The 22,635-nt window shown below is 34.0% G+C and overlaps 1 protein-coding gene across 1 annotated transcript in view; it reads right to left on the minus strand.

The window, feature by feature from the left end:
- Nucleotides 1-8,787: 8,787 nt before the first annotated feature.
- The window catches only part of LOC128230788 (uncharacterized), a 43,062-nt gene continuing 29,214 nt past the window's right edge, over nt 8,788-22,635 (minus strand). The window contains exons 23-39 of the mRNA XM_052943227.1: nt 21,971-22,068; nt 19,608-20,463; nt 18,408-18,596; nt 17,382-17,480; nt 16,918-17,113; nt 16,626-16,741; nt 16,264-16,446; nt 15,555-15,650; nt 15,112-15,289; nt 14,681-14,794; nt 14,019-14,137; nt 13,432-13,518; nt 12,506-12,577; nt 12,030-12,129; nt 11,688-11,825; nt 9,705-9,760; nt 8,788-9,048 (exon numbers count right to left, since the gene is read on the minus strand). Of these exons, the coding sequence (XP_052799187.1) occupies nt 8,953-9,048; nt 9,705-9,760; nt 11,688-11,825; nt 12,030-12,129; nt 12,506-12,577; nt 13,432-13,518; nt 14,019-14,137; nt 14,681-14,794; nt 15,112-15,289; nt 15,555-15,650; nt 16,264-16,446; nt 16,626-16,741; nt 16,918-17,113; nt 17,382-17,480; nt 18,408-18,596; nt 19,608-20,463; nt 21,971-22,068 (2,793 nt within the window). The 3' untranslated portion in view covers nt 8,788-8,952. The remainder of the gene's footprint in view (nt 9,049-9,704; nt 9,761-11,687; nt 11,826-12,029; nt 12,130-12,505; nt 12,578-13,431; nt 13,519-14,018; nt 14,138-14,680; nt 14,795-15,111; nt 15,290-15,554; nt 15,651-16,263; nt 16,447-16,625; nt 16,742-16,917; nt 17,114-17,381; nt 17,481-18,407; nt 18,597-19,607; nt 20,464-21,970; nt 22,069-22,635) is intronic.

Raw genomic sequence — 22,635 nt, forward strand, 5'->3', positions numbered from 1 at the left:
TAATTACAAGAGACCAGTCCATGGATAAAACGCCTATATAAATTTTATAAGATTGACCGTATCAGAAACAATATCATTAGCCACGTGATTTGAGTAGAAATATGTCGGAGAATTCCCATTTCACTTTCTCTCAAATAGTCGATCCCACAATGCTCAGTCAACTTTAATATCATTATATATTTCAATGATAAAATTAAATGCATTAATTTAAACTCATCCGGCCAATTATTTTTTAAGTTGTCAGCATTCGTCATAATCAAGCTAAAATAAAATAGTAAAAACAATTCTTATATGTGTTTTAATATTTTTCAAATATTTATTTGAGACTTTTGGCATGTCATGTTGGACGAGGACTACACACATTGTAGACAGCGAACTACATAAATAATGACGTACATTCAAATAAATACTCATATTTATGGCGATCACGTTGACGTTGCTATTCTACCCATTGGAACCATTTTTGTATACCACAAATGTACAAAAGCATAAGTCACAAGGCATGCGTAGACTTTTGGCATGTCATGTGGGACGAGAACCATATACTGTAGACAGCAAACTATAATAACGTGTCGTAAATTTACATAAATACTCATAATTATGGCACTCGTTGACGTTGCTATTCTACCCATTGGAAACATTGTATGTACCACCAATGTACACAAGTCACAAGGCGTGCGTTTAAAGTTCTTGGGCATTATCACCTTCACAAGATGACGTACGTCAGCAATCTCATCATACCATCGTTCCAACCATTATCGCTAAATTGTCTCCTTGTTAATCACACTTACCATTGGTGGCACCTAGATACCAGGTGCAGCTGCGAGCTAGAAAATTACAACTGGGGCTGAAACAAATTCCGGGCCAGAGGAAGCAATAACTGCCGGCGACACGGATGGGAATTGTAGCAAATGTGTTGTTTTGTCTTACCAATATCAGTCTCATTTATTATGTCATTTAGGCTTGCAATAGGTAATTTCGGTTATCGCGTATATTATCATTTTTAGTCTCCCGAATTCGGCAAATGGGCAATGCAATGGATCACATTTTAGTCGGCAATAAAAAGGTTAGGCAGCTTATCGTTTAACACGACCAACCTGTTATACATGTATTGCGTTAAAAATATGAGTTCAGACGAATTAGTATAAATGTTAAAAAGCCACAATGTGCATGATTACTAAGTCGAAGCATCTAAAATCAAATATACGATTGTTCATGTTTTGTAATTTCGATTCATATTTTGGAAAATATAAAAAATAAAGCCAGTTATTTAAGAACTGGGAAGATATGCATTATCTTATGAAATTAAATGTTTTGAAATGATTCGGCCATATTTCAAACTTGCTGTATACAAATATGAACTCATTCATTTCACCACCATCAGACTAATGGTAGTTACAAAGAATTTAATTGTTTTTTTTCTATTTATATTTCCTTTATGGGATTGTTCTTCGACAGCAAAATTGATGAATATTTTGTATCTGGTATGCGTATGTTCAAGACCGAAATACCAAGTATTGTCTTCCTGAATACTATGATTAAGATATCTTGAAGGAATCGCTTCTATCGTTATTCAAGACAGTCTGCAATGGAAAACACGTTACTCTCCACAAATGTACTATTTACTTTTATGGACTACTCGCTTGGGGGTAATTAATACGTCACCAATCGTGTCGATTACTGATTATTAAGTCTGGTTAAAGTTATATATGGTCCGTTTTTTTTGTCTATATTCACGGGTTTATAGCGTTTTCATGCATATGGCCTCGGATTTTCCCCGCCCATATCCCAGCGGACATATTTTTCTGTTAACACGTAAAGGAAGAAGGGCAACTGTGTCACTATTTTTGCCAGTCAGATACATAAAAACAAGGCTTGAAGGCATTTGAAACTTGGAAAAAAAACATTAAGCAAAATTCATTAGGTAACAGATTTAATTAAATCACGAAATCCTGAAAAACCTTTTTGGATACATGTTAAATTGAAAACAATATGGTACTATTGCCATCATGGATGAGTTATTTCAGTTCCATGCTAGCTACTACTTTTCTATAAGTATTTAGATTTTAGCCGGGTTATTATCTCAGAAATAATGAAACAGCCTCGCCGACGATATATAATAGTATAAGTACCTATCATGTGTGTCCAGTCCGACCCGAGGCCACGCTCGGATGCCGGTAACGAATCCTGCAGAGTTACCGGCCATGCAGTGTGCCCGAGGGTCGGATTTTTCGATCCAAACCGGAAAAAACATGATTGATAGTTATTCTTGCATAAAGTATCAATTTGTGGGAAAAAAGATGTAGAAAACGCATTATTTTGTACATTTTCCATAAAGCGCGCGCGAGGTTGTTAATTGACATTATATAGCGTAAAGATTTAAGATCAACCATAAATCCAACCAAAATAGATGATACATTTGGTAAAAAGTAAGTGCTATGTTTTATAATCCAACAAATTACTCTGACCACCTCCGACATACAACCTCCTACAAGTGATCATTCGCGTTATGTAAATTGTGTACAATCTCCATAAGCTTCTGTTCGTCTTATATATAGAGCGTGGCGAGAGTGCGTGATGATAGTCACTGAAACCATTCATAATAAATGCATTTTCCTTCACTGCAAGACCGACAATTTTGGAACCAATAAAATGTTTAAGAAATGTTGTTTTTGTCTTACTGTCTCGCCTTGGTACAAAAGCCGGACGGGCCTCACTCTGTAAAACACTGGCTGGGTTCATTGATGCTTATGTTTTTATTTTCAGATCCCTCCCATCGATACTGAGCATACCATTAGCAAAGAAGTCGTGTAATGGTTTCCCCTGCATGTACTCCCACCTTGGTACAAAAGCGGGACGGGCCTCACTTTACAAAACACTGGCCGGATTCATTGATGACTGCTTCAGCGATCCAGCTTGCAGCCCAGGCATGTACTAATTTACTTACTTTAAAATTAGTTTAGGACAATGATTTCTAACATTAATTGCATTATAATACTTTATCCTTTTAGCGTCAGGTTTTTGTGTTTAGTAGACACTTCAAAAAATATTAGTTAGGATAGATGAAGAAAGATCGAAAATAATTTCAGTTTTGTTTATGTTTGCACGAATAGTCATTAATCACTGATTTGAAGTGGTTTTATAATAAGTTGTTGATTTCAGTCAAATAAATCCATTTCTTACATGCATTCCAGTAGTTTATAGTGATTTATTAGTGAAATGAAATGATATTTCACTGTTTCAAACAGTGAAAATATCAATTTAATATTATTCACTAGTTTGAAAGATTAGCCCGTTCTCACATTCAAATCAAACATCAGCGCACACAGGGCTGGGACACAATGTCAACGACGTCATTATCAGAATTACTTAACGTGCACATACAAATGAGTGTGTCTGTTAATAAAATGTTATTAAAATGTCCTTTAATTCCAATTTTAGGCATACACCAAAAAGAAGAAAATGTTTGTTTTAGTGTGAGATAGCAATATATTGTAATATTGGTATACGAAAGAAGAATAAGATTCATAGATTATGAAATAATTGTTTTGGTTCTTCCCATGTGAATATTTCTTAGATTATCTGTTTATTTTTGTAAAGCGTTCGCTCGGATGTCTTCCGAAATGACAGGTAGATCGTCGTTTCTAACATGTACATTTTTTCATAAGCACAAATAATATTGATGTTACAATTCTAAGTGTTTGGTAATGCATACTCTTGTCAATATTAAGCATTCGCAAATATAAGAAAATGCATGTAAACATTTAGCAAATATCTTTATTAATGTACCGCTATTTTTATTGTTTGTACTTGTATTGAAAATGTTTCATAATAGCACGTGTCCATGTACAAACACATCGTAAACAAGCAGATTCTAGAAAACGTTCATATATCATGGTTTGTTTGAAATGAGAATCCTTTTGAAATGCTTTTTATAATGTTTTATATTCGAATATGTTAATCTGTTTCAAGACTGAATAAGTGCTGTATTGTGTTAATGTGCTGGTCTTGTAAAACAATGCATGTGTAAGGAGCACACAACTCTGTGGAAGAATGTGTTCTACCATTCAATTACATTTGCAGCATCGAGTTAAGGTTTTAATTTTAAAACAACAATTAGCTTAGCACATTTGTATGGCCTAAATGTATATATAAAGCGGTTGATGCAGTTAGACCCCTTTTCCGTGCAACATTTTAATCATAAGAAGTCGAACAACTATACTCAAACGAACACGTAACGCACCAGCTATTATGCAATTAATAGCGTCATTACAATTTAAATTTAGGTAACAAACATTGTTAAATATGAAATGTATAAAGATTCTGCTAATTATTCCAATCAGTTTTTAAAGTGACTTCCACCAAATATGTTCCGCGAGTTAAGCGGTAGATGTGTATTTTTTATCATATCCAAACGATATTTTCTGACTATACTTTGAGATCGATGAATTTGACTACGAAGGGCAGTATAACACATTCATTTTAATGGATATTGTAAACACATTGATAAATTGAACAAATAAAAAATCCGAAACGTTCGAAATCAGGAATTAGAAAGTGGATAAAGTTGATTTGGCTGGTATTTGGTTAGCGCCTGACCACCCAATCCAAATTTATTATACTTCACTCACTCAATGTAGTCTCCAAAATCAAAACTAAGAAGAAAACAATATTGTATGAAAAAGTCCATGTAACATTATGTTCGACGTTTCGTCAAGTAATGCTCACACAAATAATAAACTTGAACACCAATAAGATACCAGCAAATATTTTGGTTGATTATCGTATCCATATAACGCATTTGTTTGACGAAATACAGTTTTTTCGATTGAACACCGTTCGGACTAACAAATGCTCCAGCGGAATATAAGCTGATTAAATCATTATGTTCTTGTCAATTCGCATACTTTTGTAAGTGTATCGTGCATGCATGACTTCACAAAAATAGCAAACCTTTTCTGTAAATTGCATGTGATTCAGGGTACGGCTTAACATGTTGAGATACGAGTTGAATAAATAAATATACACAATAAGCACTGTCTTACCGACCGCGCCTAACTGTGTTGTTTAAAAGTATATTCTTTGATGTTCCGCAAGGAGTTTGCTTGGAAACTTCAGTGTAATAATATACTTAAAAGTAGTTGTCTTTTTATCCCAACTATAAGATATTGCGTGAAAAGTTTGTCTCGTATATATTCATTTCGTTACATGTTTTCCAGGTAGACGCAAAAGGCAAGAAAACTCCAAAACGATGAAGCAGTCCAATTTTTTACCGACCTTGAACGCGCTCGTGCGATGGCGCATGCTTCACGAGGAATGACGTCATAATTTTAAACATGGCTCATGCTCAATGGGTTGAAATTGACATTCTTTGCACCAACAAATATTGTTTGAGTAGATGTTTTGTGAATATTCATTGGCTTATTGTTTTTTTTGCACACTTAATTGTTATTGTTAAGTTTGTTTATTTTGAAATTAAAACTTGATCATATTTTCAACACTGAACATATGTCCGATTGTTCAGAACTTTGTTAAAGTTAACAATGTGATTTACGACATCGTTAACTTTTAAACGTGAAATGATGGATTATGTGCTCTAATATTTAAATATAAACGAGTATTGATGAAAACAAATGTAACAAAACTTGTGAGAAATACAGCGGATCTCAAGTAATTCCATTAAACTTCCAGAGGAGTAATAATTTGAAAGTCAACAATGATGACCTTAACAACGGTGTTTTAACATAGTTCTAATTAATTGGCCAATTGTTTTTTTTTGTTTTTTAACTTATTTTGCGAATGAAGATGTCTGGTGTTATATCCTTCATGTGTATATGGTATCGTATGCAAATGTTGATAAATGAGATTACTATTTTGAGCAGAAGGTATGTTAGGAATATTATAAATTAAGTTTTGTATTATATTTAATTTCATCACTAGCTTCCTTATCTTTCTGAACTGAAATTCTTCTTTAAATATTTCTTTTAAACTTTAAACAAAGAACAATGCAAAAACACTTTGAAGAGTTATACATTTCCAAAATACATATGAAGTACATAAATAAAAGTATAAATTTTATCACGATTATATACAGATTTACGTTTTCTCATTTTGAATCCATAATCATGCATCACTTAATTTTCATGTGGTTGTGAAAGACAATATAAGGTCTTATTGGAGAATGAAAAAATGGCTAGAACACGGTTTGGGAAGTCGGAGAGACGTAATTGACTACGCGTGCACTGAAATGTCGAACTTATTCCCATATGGAATCTTTTCATGCAATAATACACTGCACTGGCAATCATTGTAAAACCTTAGATGTACAAGAAACACGTTAAACAATACAATTTATTAATACTATTGTTTTAAATGTTACGAACTACTTCAACTGATATACCGGAAAACATCCAAGGTTGTTTTCGATGGAAAATGCACAAGGTGTTCCGAATGACTTATTCCACGATCCTTTCAGAACACAGAAGTTAACAATATCATACTGCTATAAACATTGTGTTTCCCCGACGAAAATGTGTTTTAAATAGGTCAATGATTAATTTATATCTAAGATACGTTATTATTTTCTTCAGCGAACAAGCATTTTAGAAATATTAATCAAATAGGTCTGATAAACAGAAATACAGCCATGAGCTAATTGAACTATAAATTTCAGCAGTTTTCTGAAACCGATGCCAAGGAACATATAACGATGATAGGTTAAAATATAAAAAAGAGGACATTTGCTTTATGGTTTGTTATTATTTTGGTAAATCTCTGTTTAAATAAAGCACACAGATCGAAAGACCTTTGTCCTTATCTCAACACCATCTTTATACTTTAATGTATATCTTAATCAAATCTAAAAATGAATAAAACATCGAATTATAAGCTTGTGTTTGTCTTTATATTAAGTTAAATCTGAACAGGAAGTTGACCTTGAAAGAAGGTTTAAATGAATTGAAAGTTTGTACGTCAGCACTTGCTTTTCAATATATTTTCTGTACACAATATCGTGTGGGTCATATGCTGTACAACACCATATTGTGACGATTAAACATTTGATTTTACGGGCGAACTTAATAACAATGTCATTCACAATAAACTTACCTCTCGACAACAAACGCCCAACTACTTCACTTCCTTTTTGTGCGGCCAATAATTGATATGATTTTTTTTGCATGTACCTATAAACGTGTCAATATATCGCCACACCGTTACATTTCACTCCATACATATTTTCTTCATGCATTAAATGTTTTGCATGTTTAATGTGCTTATCCTTGCGTGCATACACACCGATTGTTGAAAGATTAATAGCTGATTATATTGAGAGTGTTATATTCACTATTTATTTTGGGTTAATATGAATAAGATAATAGAAAATCAAGTTACAATATATATTGGTACACTTTTGTGCTTCATTTCGATGCTGTAAGAATAATTATGTAGATTTTTACCAAAACAAGACGAAAGTTCAAATTTTAGATAGAAACCCCAAACAAACGAACTAGTACAAGTATATCAAAAGACCGCCAGCGGTCAATTAGACACATGCTGTGAAACGCCGCATAGCAGCCCCTTGGAGTGTTCACATCTACATGTTCTTGGTTACAAATGACTAGTGTATAAAAACACAATCAATGAAAGAATGACGTCCTTATATCAGTCATCTGAGTCCTCTTGTTCAAGTGACCAAAACAAATGTTGTGTTGAAATGTTTGGAAACAATACAATCTTCGAAAGTTTTCCTTTCGTTGCCCTGGTAACCAGAGATATGTGCCTAGACATAAATAAATTTCACAAACGCACAATAACCAGTGGTCTTGACAAGGAAATAATTCTTAGCTCAATTCCGTCGTTAACAATTGATTTTTCTAGAAACGTTGTAAATGACGTTGAAAGTGCACATTGTCAAGGGTTCATGCACGTAAGTCTGACAAAAAGGCGAGAAAATATGTTACGTAATACGACGATTCAATATTCTGAGTGTCCCAAATGACGGTGTTGTGGACACAAAAAACTAAGTGCGATCTTGATGAAACTTTATCAACCACTATTGTACTAGTATGTGTTTAAATTGTTTTATGCGGTGAAAGCGTTCCTTTTTGCCACATAAGAAAGTCTTGTTTATGCGTTGAAAATCACCGCATAAACGTTGTCGTTTTCGTGTATGCGGCGATGCTGTTATGAGTCGTTACAGTGCTGACTTGTTTTCGTCAACGTAGGAATCCGACCCTCATAGAAACTAGTTTTGTAATTTCTCAACTGTTGTGGTAAAATTTGAGGCATGGTGGCCATATATAATTTTGGTATTATTTTGAAAAGTATTGCTGGATAATTGCTACTATGCAAACATGAATTATAGACAGGGCCATTGCAGTTTGTATTTCTTTCGTTTATTCAAATTAAAGCGAATGTATATTGTCAATTATGCATTCTTTCAAGACCAAAATCACTGGTTGTTTGATTATTTTCCGTAATTCTTTTGCACGAATCTACCTTTCAAATGATACTAGACAAACATTATATTGGGTCTCCAGTCACCCGAAATGTATTTAGCATCAAATACCTTTATACAATACTGTCAGAAACAAACTTAAGACAATTTAAGAAAATGGATATAGTAAATCATAAAAGACTAAATAGCAATTAAAAATTATAACATATCTGTGCAGAGCCGCCCTTTTATTATTCCAATATGACGATATAGCTCCTCCTGAATTCACTTTTTTGTTGGGATGTGTATGCTTGCTGGAGATACTGACAAATTCCCAGATTAAAGCAAAATAGAAATTAAATAACCTCTTTATTTGAAATTGTCGGATAGGATAAAGCCTTATTTCTTGAGCGAATCATTATAATATAAAGTTGTACACTTTTGAGACTATCATGGCCTAAAAATAGTTTCTGTGGAGTTTTGAATTATTTACAACTCTAAAGGTTTTAACGACGTCATCCAACCGCTATCATCACCACAACTGCTAAACCTAGTCCGACCACAACAAATACATGAACGATCAGGAATCCGATTTTAAAACTGTCCCGTTTCTGAAAAGAAAAACGATTCAATATCTTACAAGTGAAGACTCGTGGTTGTAATAAAAACAGTGTCAAAATATTTTGATCGAATTGTTCATTAATTGGTAAATGTGCCAATAAGAATATCGAGGGGTGAGAAAGAAAAAATTGTGGGGGGAATTAACTAAAGAAGGATATTGAACATTTTCGCGTTCATCCCTCGATATGCTATACGAATAACACATAAGGAACTACAGACGCGAGCCAAGCCTATGAGCTTGTTTAATGGCACAAGAATCAAGCACAAAACATGCCAAAAGACACATACAACAAGACAGCAGGCACAGATTACATGAACATAAATGTAGCGTTATTAATAAATGCTGGGGTTAGTACCTTGGAACCGTTAGTGGAAAACATTCGCCGGACGTGTGATCACCTAACTTGTTTAAACTGTTATCACTACGGGTAGGGCTTATCAGAAGTAGGCTTATTTTTAAGAAGGCGGGTACGATATGCCGGTTCTCACTTCTCGAGTGCTAAGCAATATTTCTTTAAAAAAAAGTTAACATTTGAGCATTGTTTTTCTTCATTTTAAATAGGCACCAAATTACATTTATATATGAGGAATTAAAACACTCATATGTTTTAACATGAAAAAATAAACACTAATAGCTTGTCAATACCTTTTGGGGGCTTCTCTTCATAATCTCATCGTATGTCTTCATTTCGACGTTCTTTTCTGGAGAAAAATAACACATTTTCTAAGTTGTTCGAAACAAAAACTTGCATACAATTAAGTTGCCTGGAAACTTCTACAAACAATCCGTATTTTTTTAAAAATTATTTCGGTGTATTAAAAGACTTCAGCAAAAACAACAAAAACAAACACACATTAACAACAACAGCAAAACACATGTGCATTATGAAAATGAAAAAGTTTGAATCTTAAAAAGGTAACATCACATTCAGAAGTACATTTAATGGGAGTTGATTCACCTCATATGCATTAAAGAGTGGCATTATCTGAGATTGAATGCTTCCAAAAATATTATTGTAATGTCGGAGGCTGACCTCGTATGCGCAGTTCAATTGAAGAATAAAACAAGCTATGCAAATATATAAATACATTTCGAGAAGAAATTTATATTTTCCATTTTGAATTATATAAATGGGCGAATGCAAACCGTCAGCAAAAGTTGAATGACACAACATCATATGACAAAAGGGCAAATACGAAATACAAAACAAAGATACCACAAATTATAATTGAACTGCTGATACATTTCGAGATGAACGCACTTATGGGTTCAGCCATTTGCACCGTCATTTTGGTTTAAATCTATCAATTAGGTCACTAACAAATTCTTTAACATTCTTAACATTATAATCTAAACTAAAAAAAAATCATCAAACATATACTTTTGGATTTAGTGTTACACTGTTTCAATGGAAGCGGCAGGGCGGTACAAAGGTCATTCATAAATATGTTTTAAGAAGTATTTTACACAAAGATTACACATATTAAATACATTCTGATACGATTTTACCACAGACTAATGTTTTTGAAAAATCGCAGAATAAATATGGGTTTTCTTTTGAGTTTAGAGTTAAAATTGTGCGTTCTAATAAACCTGCAAAATATATGGAATTACAATATATGAATACCTTGACCATTATTGACCACGGGGTCGACTTTCGTTGGAGGTCTTATTATATTTTGTTCCATGTTCTTATTTTTGAGAGTGTTTGGATCTTTAAAAGAAATAATATTTACGAATATCACGATAAACATGTTTTAGTAAAATCAAAATTAATTAAGAAATCTGGCTTTACGAAATAAGGAACTTTCGAGCAAAATGGGGCCAGTATTAAATCTTGACCGGAACAGAGGCATTTTAAACATGTCCTTAGAGACACTTACATCGTGAGATAGGTTCCTTATATCTATCACTAACTTCATTCTCAAATGGGGGATCACTAGAAAGGTACTAGTTTTGATTGATTCTGTTTTAAGTCCTTCAACAAGAGATGAAGCGGAAATTAGCTTTTTTATATATATTATGCCTATCATCTTTATTTTCAATATCCAGCTGTGAATATACAACATATCGTATTAAAACATCCGTATCACGCTACTGTCGTTTTCAAATCCCATATCATGCAAGGAGCGTGTGTTGCGTTCGCCCTTTACCCACTGATCCTAATTGATTTTTTACGATAATTAACATTTTCTTTTTCAGGAATGTACTGTATTTCCTACAGATACTTTTGTCATTGTTTTGTTTTTTTTAAATATGGCCAACATCATTAATGGGATTGATTTATGAGGATTTTCAGAAAGAAAATATCGGGAAATGTCTTGTCAAGGATAAGTGCAACTTCGTTCATTGAAACTACGAACAGTGCTTTATAACATGGACTCCTATATTTCAATATAGGATGCTTTTCTCGACAGATACGTGTTTAAACACCGAAGTCGACGTGATACAGGACATCGCGAAAGCGGAATATCCCCTGTATATCACACACCTCAACTATTTAAGTGCTTTAAACACGCAAAATAAATTATATTACCAAGGACAATTGATTAGAGATTTGTAACTTACGTCTTAAACAAACAGACGCAATAAGAATCCACGTCACAGAACAAAAAAAAACATACTTACTTTTTTTCAAAAAGCATTCATATAATTGTTGTTGTAGGTAAAAGATGATCATCCATGCGACAAATATCCAAACCACAATTTCTGCAGTTGCCGTCAAAAAATCAGAAGCCAACATTGCTCCAGAAAATATGTTGATCACTGAAATAAGGAAACGGTAAACAAACATCAAGGACTGGGAAAACACGTCGATACAAAACTAATGATGAAGAAATCACAGTAAATATAAAAAAGGTATTTGCAATATAATTTCGTTTCCATGGTCGATAATCACTTTTTCTCGTATAGAGTAAATTTAACCCATGTCCTGACGATAAAATGTAGGCGATTTTATATTTCACACACCTGACAAAATGTGTGCCCCGGAACCCACGCCGAAATGCGCGTAGTTGAATATTTTTCTTTTTGGAGTATCCGGATGAGGTCTGAAGAGGGCCATTATTGGCTGTAATTAGAAACGGTTGCATTTTTGATACTGTTTTAAGCAGTAACTCCCAACCATTCAATGATGAAGAAGTCATTGGTATAATATTGAATGAATATATCGTCTTGTTTGTATCTTCTTATTTGCCTGTAATGTTAAATCTTGTACAACTTGTAAAAACAAAGCAAACGTTACAAAAAAAGTAAATTAAAAATAAGATCATATATAACGATAATTTTATACCATGTCATATGTTTATATTGTCTTGTAACGTTGTGCCCGACTGGGAGTTTGCTAGGCTCTGGCCCTTGTGTCAACAAGCTCATAGCTGAAGGTCTCATTTTGAAATTCATATTTAAGCATATTGAGATTATAACATTAATGTTTTAAAACTTACGTTTATGACGGTGAGAGCCATAACCACTATGCCAATAATAGGATGAGATTTTTCGAAGTAAGTGCCAGATATCTAGAACAAAATGAAATGAAACTTGTTATGTATGCAAATAAGAACAACATAAGAGCTATCACGGAAGTGATGGCTGCCTGGACACAGGAATGGCTCAATGCGACACTAAGTTTGCAAACCATTTTATGAGTCTCAAGGGCCTACTATAATTGATATTGTTAGACGAAGTGAAATATCAACGAAATCGCAAGTGCACGAATTGCCTATGCTAATCAACATTCATATTTCATGATTGAATGTGCAATAGTTTTGGGGGTACATACAACGCTTTTTTCCGCGACGGGACGGTGCGTGAGAGACCCGACGAACGCTACTCCTTTAATACAACAACAAAAAGACGATTTAGAAATTATATTAGCAGAAAAAGCGTTATGCTTTTCAAATGTTAATATTTACCATTTATTCCAATCATGATTTCAGGTAGAGAGCATACTTATTGCATATTTAGTAAACAATACATACAATGAATAATGTTCAGTTATGGTGGAGTTAATATCAAGCGGGTTTTTCTTTTGTACTTAAACAGAAGTATTCCTAACAATCTACTCTAGGTAAAATTCCTCTCTTCAGTAAGCAAGAACGTCTTAAAGCCATTTTTTAACTGAAGTCAATTGCCTAAACTGTTCATAGTCAAATTAAAATATTTTCAGAAAGTTGTTTTCAAAAGAATTTTGAATTTTGTTTTATGAAAATAAAGTATTTTTGACATGATTAAAGTAACATATCAAAACCGGATGGGCACTTAACTTATGAAAATAACATAAGTTAGATTTTGCATTAATACATGCCCTGCAAAGGAGCACATTTTTATGAATAGAGTAGATATAAAAACGGGATAAGGATATATAACAGACCTGCGCAAAACCCCCCACATGAATAAATATGATGACGAATGAGACTGCGGTCAAAACGAAAACACACACCATGCAAGCACGGTGAATCTGAAAAAAAAATCAAATTAGTCATTCAAACCAAAATCATGTTAATGAATCAAATGTATGAAGGAGTAAAGTTCAAAAACTTGTTGTAATGTATACGTAGTCAACTGTCATAATTATAATTGCATTATAAATTAAGACGAAGGAAAACTGTACACATATAATTAAGGTTACCACACACACTACTTTTTAATTGTATCATATTCATATCGGTCTGGGCTTGTCTCTGTAGCTTTTCATATACATATTATCAATGATCACGTAGCTATGCCTTTGCCGTGCTGGTAGTTCCAAGTACTTCGATACAACGTGTTTGATTGGTCACATGAGAAACAGGTAGTTTTAATATGCAAGTAATACTTTTGATTTAATATGGGACGTTAACACAACGTTTTTTTTTTCATCGTAAGATATATTTCGTCGTGCGCTCGTTTCGTAAGATGGCACAGCGTCATTTAGACTGGTTTTAAACTAATTACTGGAGCAGGGTCAAATATACTTACGACAAACCATCGCTTCCGCTGAAACCATTCCATGCCTTCTGGCCAAACCTCCTTGTAGAAGCGAGCCATGGTTATTCCAATGCTGGCTAACAACATCCACGCAAGCACCATCAAAATGCCTGCAGAACATTGACTAAAGGTATAAGAGTAATTGTAATGATTTAATGGTAATACAGTTGAAGTAATAATTATTTACCTCATCAAGGTGGCGTGTGGTCCTAGTTCTTTTATTTGTTAATACTGCATAATATACACGTTCAACAATATTATGATCTTTTGAAAAGGATTTAAAATAATGTTTCTGTATTTGAAATATACACATAGCAAAAAGGTGTTTTCAGTTCTGTTTGGTTTTATCATTATTACTGGATCCCCTGAACTTCATGTTAAAGCTAGTTCGATCATATGGGACACAATGTTGGATCTCTCGAAAACCGTTTAATAATTTCAAACACTATTTGGGAACAGATTATTTATCATTTAATAAAGTTTATTTGGCATGGGGTGAATGGGCCTTGAATAACTTATTATGAACATACATATATACTTCTTCAGCGACTCTGATCGACTCTGTCACTTACGATTACTCGTAGGTCATACTGTTAATTGTAGGTCATACTATTAATTGTAGGCCAACAGATGACTTAATGGGCCATACGTACCATGCAATTTTATTAAAAGACGACTAACTGAATCAGCTTCAATCTCCTGAAATCTTTGGAAATCAGCAACCTGACTTGACACCAGAGGAGCTGTATCATGCCGCAAAGGGTACCCTAAAACATTAAAAGCAAAGATATACCCCTTATTAATCTGCTTCGATACCTTAGCTTGATATACGTACAAAACAAATTAAGCCAATCAGGACTGAAATAGAAAAATTCAATATTTACACATTTTACTTGCAGATAGTCACACGCATTTGTATAACCGTTTGAATTAGCTCGTAAGAAGTGCTAATTTACCTGCTCTAGATGCGCCATTTATATTAATTAATTAATTTTATTAAACATGTGTCTGCCTTGTCTAAAACACCACCTTGTACCATAATGAAAGAACAAGAAACAATAGACATTTGCTTTCAAATGATCACCTGCGGCAGCCGACCCATGAGCAAACAGAAGAGTCCAGTCACTATTCATGTCAAAGAAAGTATTTGAACCACTGGAAGCCCGCTTTCGTCGCGATGGTGCAACCTTTTGACGCCGGAAGCTGCAGGTGATGACTCCCTCATTGGCACTCGTTGAAATGGACGATAACCCATACTGCGGCTATAAACGTACAACAACAATGTAATAACAAAATCAAAGGTAATGAATGTTTTTCATCAAACAGCTCAAGTATTAAACATAATTCAGTAAAAAGGTTATTTATAAATGGCACAGAACTATATTACGATAAGAACATTTAAACGTAATTTATACCAATACAAAGATTATTGTCAGTGAATACTCATGTCACTTGTGTATGCGCTTAATAATGTGCATACTCAACAAAAAAAATTCGCAGTAAGCGATTAAAATCGTGTTATTGTACCTGATCTAGTCGTCTATTTCTTTGCCCACTGTTATAAGAAACGTACACGTTGACGATGCCGCCATCGGAAACACATTCAAACACACTGTCGTCTCCCTGCAAAGTAATCGTTTTTAACTCATCATTTAATGATGCACTCTTACTCCCAAATAAGATTTATCACAATTTATAATATTGTTTGGTTTCCAAAAATGATGAATAAATGCCAAAAACAATGGTTCTTATGAAGGATACCGAGTTTAATTTGAAAGAAATGAGCATAAATACGGTATTTCTACCTTATGAAACTATAGTAGATCACAGTAAATCTTTTAGCATTCACCAATCATTTAATATTTTGGCGCCTTCTGCTATTAAATACCTGCTAAAAAACCTTATTATCAGTTATTAATATTTTCCATAAATGCATTATTATGTAAGTAGTAAAGGTTTATTAAACAAAATTTATGTTTGTTATACATGTGTATGCATTGATTCGATTTGAATAAGAGTGTCACTTTTAAGTAGATGTATCTCACGTGACAAAAATTAAATATTTGGCATTTAAACTTTTCAGAAATCTATGCTAAAAGGTTTAAGAGCAGCGTATGTTGCATGTCACACAAATCGGACTTAAAAAGAAATAAAACATATGACATTCCGTATCCTCAAAGTTTGGGCATATTACACCATGATGTTGAATGGAATAGACATTACAATATATTCTTACCATTTTGTCATCACTAGAAAGTCCAATGGCGCAGTAACCATTGTTTGACATCTTGCATGAGAGTGAGAGTTCCACGTCATTCCCATCGTCCTTCCACGTGAGGAGGAAGTCGCATTTACCTCCCTCGCAACCGTCATGGAAACAGCCTAAATTCTTTCCGCATCCTTCATCTCTTGTAATGTTCTTTTAAAGGAAAACATGGTCGAATCTTCAATGACTTGATGTATGTTTACCTGTCTTTTCTAGAATTTGGGAATTCATATCATAGGACGAACTCGCGGTACAAAGAAGGACGCATACATGATTAAATATAGTTTTTAACATTAAAAAATACTACTACTAGTATGGAGTGATATCCTTACCCCAGTGTTTATAGTAACGGCAGTTGTTTTTTCTTGGTTATTCACATCAGGTTCAGCTAAGAAGTCTATCTTTGTCGATGATATCTTTGGTGTCTCGGAGTGTGGACGTATATAACCTATAAATAAAAAAGGGTATGTTTGTTCTTTCTTGTCTGAAAATACGACATCATATTGTGTATTGCCTTTCTGCATTAATGCGTATGCATATAATCAATTATTCTTATAACCTTGATGTAAACCTCATTTAAGTGTGAATAAAAGAATGTGGCTGAGTATAGAGAACCATGCCTACCTTTGTTTGCCTCGCCATGTGCCACTAGTAGAAAATATTCCTTGTTGAGGTTAAAAAATGAAGACGCATATGTAGCCGCCCTGCGCCTTCGTCCAGAACCGACACTCAGTAGATCTGCATCATTCGTCCTGTTAAATGTACAGCTAAGAACGCCGCCCGAGTAAGAACCGCTAACTAGGCTGACTCCAAATGTTTTCTGACATTATATATAATATTCTTAATTAAAATTCATATGAAAAGTAAATTTGAGTAAATTTGCATAATTTATGATATTATAATTAAAAAATATAGCTTCATACTTTAAGTACACGCCGTAAATATTCCTCAAAATTCTAGAGATGTCAAAAATTGACACTTGAATGAAAACATCATCAATTCATGCTTTTTAAATATAAAATAACAACATGATCACCTTGATGTATGACTTGGCATATACTGTTTTTATACATTGTTCGTTCATTTACCTCATCTAAAAGATCGTTGCTTTTGTAAGCCCCGTTGTAGGAAGATCTTACACCGACAACACAGTCAGTCGATACGCACTGCACAACACTGTCATCTCCCTTGGTTGAAAATATTGAAAAAAGTACGTATGCATTTGCTGCAAAACATAAAGATATCAATGCTTTGCTTCAACCGTCAGCTTCCTAAACAATAAATCATTACAATTGTACATTCAAAAATATGACTTTATGGTGCCTATATAAATACTTTCAATGTGTATGATATCATTATTAAAAGGACACTCTTATTTAAAATCAATACAATAACAAACATTCATTTTCAGTGATAAATCTTTTACTACTTACTAAATAATGCATTTATGGAAAATAATAATTACTGGTAACTAGATCGTAACAGTGCATTAAATAGCTGAAAACCGAAACATATTAAATGATTGGTGAGTGCTAAAAGATTTACTGTGATCTACTATAGTCTCAAATGGAAGAAATACCGTGATTTCTGCACCTTCCTTTCAGATTAATCTTGGTATCCTTTTTAAGAACCATTGATTTCGACATTTATTCATCCTTTCGGTATATTTAAACAATTGTATAAATTGTAAATAATCTTAATTGGAAGTAAGAGTCTATCTTTAAATGTTTAGTTTTACCAATTTTTTTTGTGCCCAAAGCCGATACCTTATATTAAAATAATTGAGTCCGTTTCCTGAGTAGAACTTAGTAGTAAAGTCCCTATTGAGAGGCCATGAGTAAGTTCCATGGTGGGGATCAAACCCACAATCTATTGGGTGAGAGGCAGACACCTACAGTATACTAGTTGATCACTCCTACCCATTAGTACATTTAAACATATGACTAAATGGTGCCAATATACAAAATGTCAATGACATTGTTTAATGACATTATTACATTAATGCAATAATATTAACAGTATAAAAACAAAATCACAATACTCATCTATTTGGTCTGATATCTTTGTGTTCAACCATTGGGAGTAATATAATCATTTTACGAAATGATACGTACCATTTGACGGTCCTTCGAAAAGCCAATGGCGATGAAATAATTAGTGTCGGTTGTTTTCCGTTTTAGACTGAACTCGACCTCTGTATCCGACACATTGCGCCACGTGACGAGATAGTCACAGTTCGTTGAACACTCGGTAGATGACGGAAAGCAGTTTAGAGTCACATCGCAGTTGGGGTCGCGATTAATCTAAAGCAGAGCATGTAGCATTTCATTAAACAATACAACACAATGAAAATTGTTTTGCCATATATTTAGCTATACATTTACACAAAATAGCACACGCGTTGATCAATACTTTACAAGCAAAACAATACATACTAGTTCACTTTAGCAGTATTTACTGTGTTCTTGTACTTTTTCATCGATGTTAACGACAAGAACAAGTAATTTACTTATCACACGTTTTATGAAAGATAATATGAGAGTGGCGTTTATGACAATCTTACATTTACAAATTTAACATAACAGTAGTGATGGAGACTAATCTAATGTTATCTCATTATGTAATGCATGACAGTAAAATATAAAAGCACACATTCCAAATCATATTTCACTTTAACAATGTAAAGATAATGTGCTGTTGGTGTTTATGAGTTAGATGCTAGTGGATATTACCTGCTCATATTGCCTGCTATCAGAAAGGAAAGAAAAAACACGTATCGCAAAGGATTTATTTTAAGACCCTGTACTTGTAAGCACGGAACACCTTAGGAATTTTACTTTTCTTTCAAATGAACAATGTCTTCAAATAATCCTTACTTGTCCTATTGAACATTTAGGGTGTGTTTTGCTTTATTTATAGTACCAAATAAAAGTTCTATAAATATTATAATATCTAATCATCTTTAAACGCGTTGAATAACTAGAGCTCAAAAGTAAAAAAAAACTATGACCATTTTAAATATCACACTTAAGTTAAAATCTTCGAGAATGATCTAGAAAGATTATTCGTGACGCAATTCTTGGTTTGTACAAGTTTGTGATGTCAGGACTTTGTTTTCTGTTCCGTAAAGCTAACTTTCATGACCGATCCTGTCTATTAGAAAACATTTGGCAATGGAAGAATATTAAGAAGTTGAGGCTTATGTCATGTCATTCTTGTTTGCAATTTTGAACATTGGTTCATTAGGGGATTGTTTTTCATGCACATTCTGTTAAATTCTATTTCGAAGGAGCAAATACGTCACATAACGTTACCGGTACCATAGTTGCCGTTGTTGGAGCATGCGTTGCCGCTTTTTGAGTTGTCGTTGCATGCGTAGCCGGTTCCTTGGTTGTCGGTGCTTGCGTAGCCGGTTTTTGAGTTGTTGGAGTTTGCGTTGTAGGTTCCTGAGTTGTTGAAGCTTGTGTTGTAGGTTCTCGAGATGTTGGAGCTGGTGTTGTCGGTTTCAGAGTTGTTGGAGCTTGTGTTGCAGGTTTCTGAGTTGTTGAAGCATGTGATGTAGGTTCTCGAGATGTTGGAGCTGGTGTTGTCGGTTTCAGAGTTGTTGGAGCTTGTGTTGCAGGTTTCTGAGTTGTTGAAGCATGTGTTGTAAGTTTTTGAGTTGTTGGAGCTTGTGTTGTAAGTTTCTGAGTTGTTTGAGCTTGCGTTGTAGGTTCCTGAGTTGTTGGAGCATGTGTTGAAGGTTTTTGAGTTGTTAGAGCTTGTGTTGTAAGTTTCTGAGTTGTTTGAGCTTGCGTTGTAGGTTCCTGAGTTGTTGGAGCTTGTGTTGTTAGTTCCTGAGTTATTTGATCTAGCGTTGTAGGTTTCTGAGTCGTTGGAGCTAAAGTCGTAGTGTCCTGCGTTACAGGAGCTTGTGTTGTAGTGTCCTGCGTTACAGGAGCTTGTGTTGTAGGTTCCTGAGTTGTTGAGGCTTGCGTTTTATGTTTTTGAGATGTTTGAGGTTGTTGTGTCGATTCCTGAGTTGCTGGAGCTTGTGTTGTAAGTTCCGGAGTTGTTGGAGCTTGTGTTGTAGGTTTCTGAGTTGTTGGAGCTTGTGTTGGAGCTTCATATGTAAGCGGCGGTGACTCATTTTTTACCCAAAATGTTTCCATGACCTCGACAACTGTGTACCTGCAATTAAGAAAATTTCATAGTTTGACTACACACTAAGTCTGATTATCTAGCAAGGATCTGAGTTCATTAATGTATGTATTGAATGTCAACATATACACTCACATTATCTCTGTAAGGCATTTGGTCTGATATATTGTTTTGATTTAGCCTTAGGTAAAAATACGTCATAGTATCAAAACTTATCTGGACTGTGATGTTCATTCATTTATAAATGTCCCATTAGATTATTTATTGTAACGTTTTGGGTTTAAGAGTTTGGCCTAGAAATTACTGCGCACCTATGACCGTAATCATCTTGATATGCATTATTGCAACATTTTATAAAAATATACTTTTACAAGGTTCAATGTTTGATTACACATGCATAACAAGCGGTCCTCAAAAAGTTTAGGGTCCTTCAAAAACCTCTACATGACTACATCATATACATAAGCGAAAAGAAAACATTTCGTTCATGACGTTGAATGATATTTGTATTCAATTCTATATATCTTCACGCGCCTAGTCCTTTGTATAGGTAAAACCTGACGTTCATATTGTATACAACTCAAGGAGTTATTGTAGTAGGCCAAGCGAGCAAATGACCAAGCAGCGCTAGCACTTTTACACTGGAGTGTTTCTTGGCATAGCACAGAAAACACGCCAGGTTTGATTTTTACATCCTCGCATCAGCGCAACTTCGCTTCCTTTCCCCGGTAATAAATTTCAGATACCAATATACAGAGGAAATTTATATAGCTTTGGTGTATTATCAATGTCCGGAAAGTATGCGTCAAGGTATTCCTAATGTTCTGTATTCATGTCAAAGAAAACAGTCCTGGCAAAAACAAAAGCAGAGAGGAACCAACGGACAAAGCAATTAAAAAGTCACTTAAACTGTTTACTGAACGACAAGACACTTTTATTATTTCAAATAATTGTAAAATTATATGTCATAAGTATTCATAAGTTCACTTCATTAAATTAAGCCCCCCTGTGATTTGGAAATGTATATTTTTAAAAGAGTTTCTTCATATAAGACTACGTAAAACAAGTGACCCCCCGGATCGGACCAATGTTGAGGGCATAATTTGAAGAATATAGGTAAAGGTAGACAATTCTACATACCAGCTATCAAGCCTCTGGGCATTGTAATTTTTAGAAAATCTTTCAAATGTTTCCTTTTATAATGGCATGACAAAAGAAATTGATGCTCTGAGTTGGGCTATTATGGACCCATGGGACATAATATGAAGGCATTCTGTAGAGTACCGCGTGGTTTGGGAAGACATATTTAACTGTTTTAAAATACTTTTTTGTCTTACAGAATTCTTATTTAAACATTTTTGGTAAGAAATGCAATGGAGGACCGCCAAAGAAAAACATTCCTGTTATGTTGGCTAAACACGAAGCAGTGGCTTAGAAAGAGATGTTTGAAACCATTGTTGACAACAGACGGTCAAAGTGCTTTGTAGCGGCTCCTTAAGCTTTGTATTATTTAGCATTTGTCGAAATAAATACATACAAGAAAACAATGTTTCCGACATCGAATGAAGGTGCTGTCCAAACGAAGGATACCGGGGTTCTGAAGATGATCTTGTTTTTATGGGCCAATGCAGCTTTCTGGAAGAACATCACGAACAAGATGTAAGATGTTACTTAAATAGGTTCTAGTCATGTAAACAGGTTGAATGGTAAGTTTAGTTTAAGAACAAAGGTCTATAAGTAAAGGTTTAAGACGAGCAATTTCACCGAAATCGATTTAATCTTTAACTTTCTTTGAAATAAGTTATTATGCATTTACATGTATTGTAATGTTGGCGTTGAAAATATAAGTCATTAATGAGATACTAGCATTTTAAAAAATACGTACAGAAGTTGTTTTTAAAGTAAAGGATGTTATAAAATCTTGAATGTTTCGCTGTAAGCCTAATGTTTTCTTTCTTATTATATATTATTTCATTAATTGATCATACAATATTAGTTGTAATAACACCATCAACATAGTGAAACTTTTGCAATATGCTTGTTTATATATTTCATTTTACTATCTCAAATTTAACTGTCTTAGTTTAAATTAATTGGATGGTGAGTTCTCCAGTCCTTTGACTAGGTTGTTATAATAGATATGTCATTTAGAAAATGATAGATAAATGATTTACTGGGAATATCGATTATACTATTCGCTAT

Source organism: Mya arenaria, chromosome 4 (assembly GCF_026914265.1).
Source record: "Mya arenaria isolate MELC-2E11 chromosome 4, ASM2691426v1".
Taxonomy (NCBI): Eukaryota; Metazoa; Mollusca; class Bivalvia; order Myida; family Myidae; genus Mya; species Mya arenaria.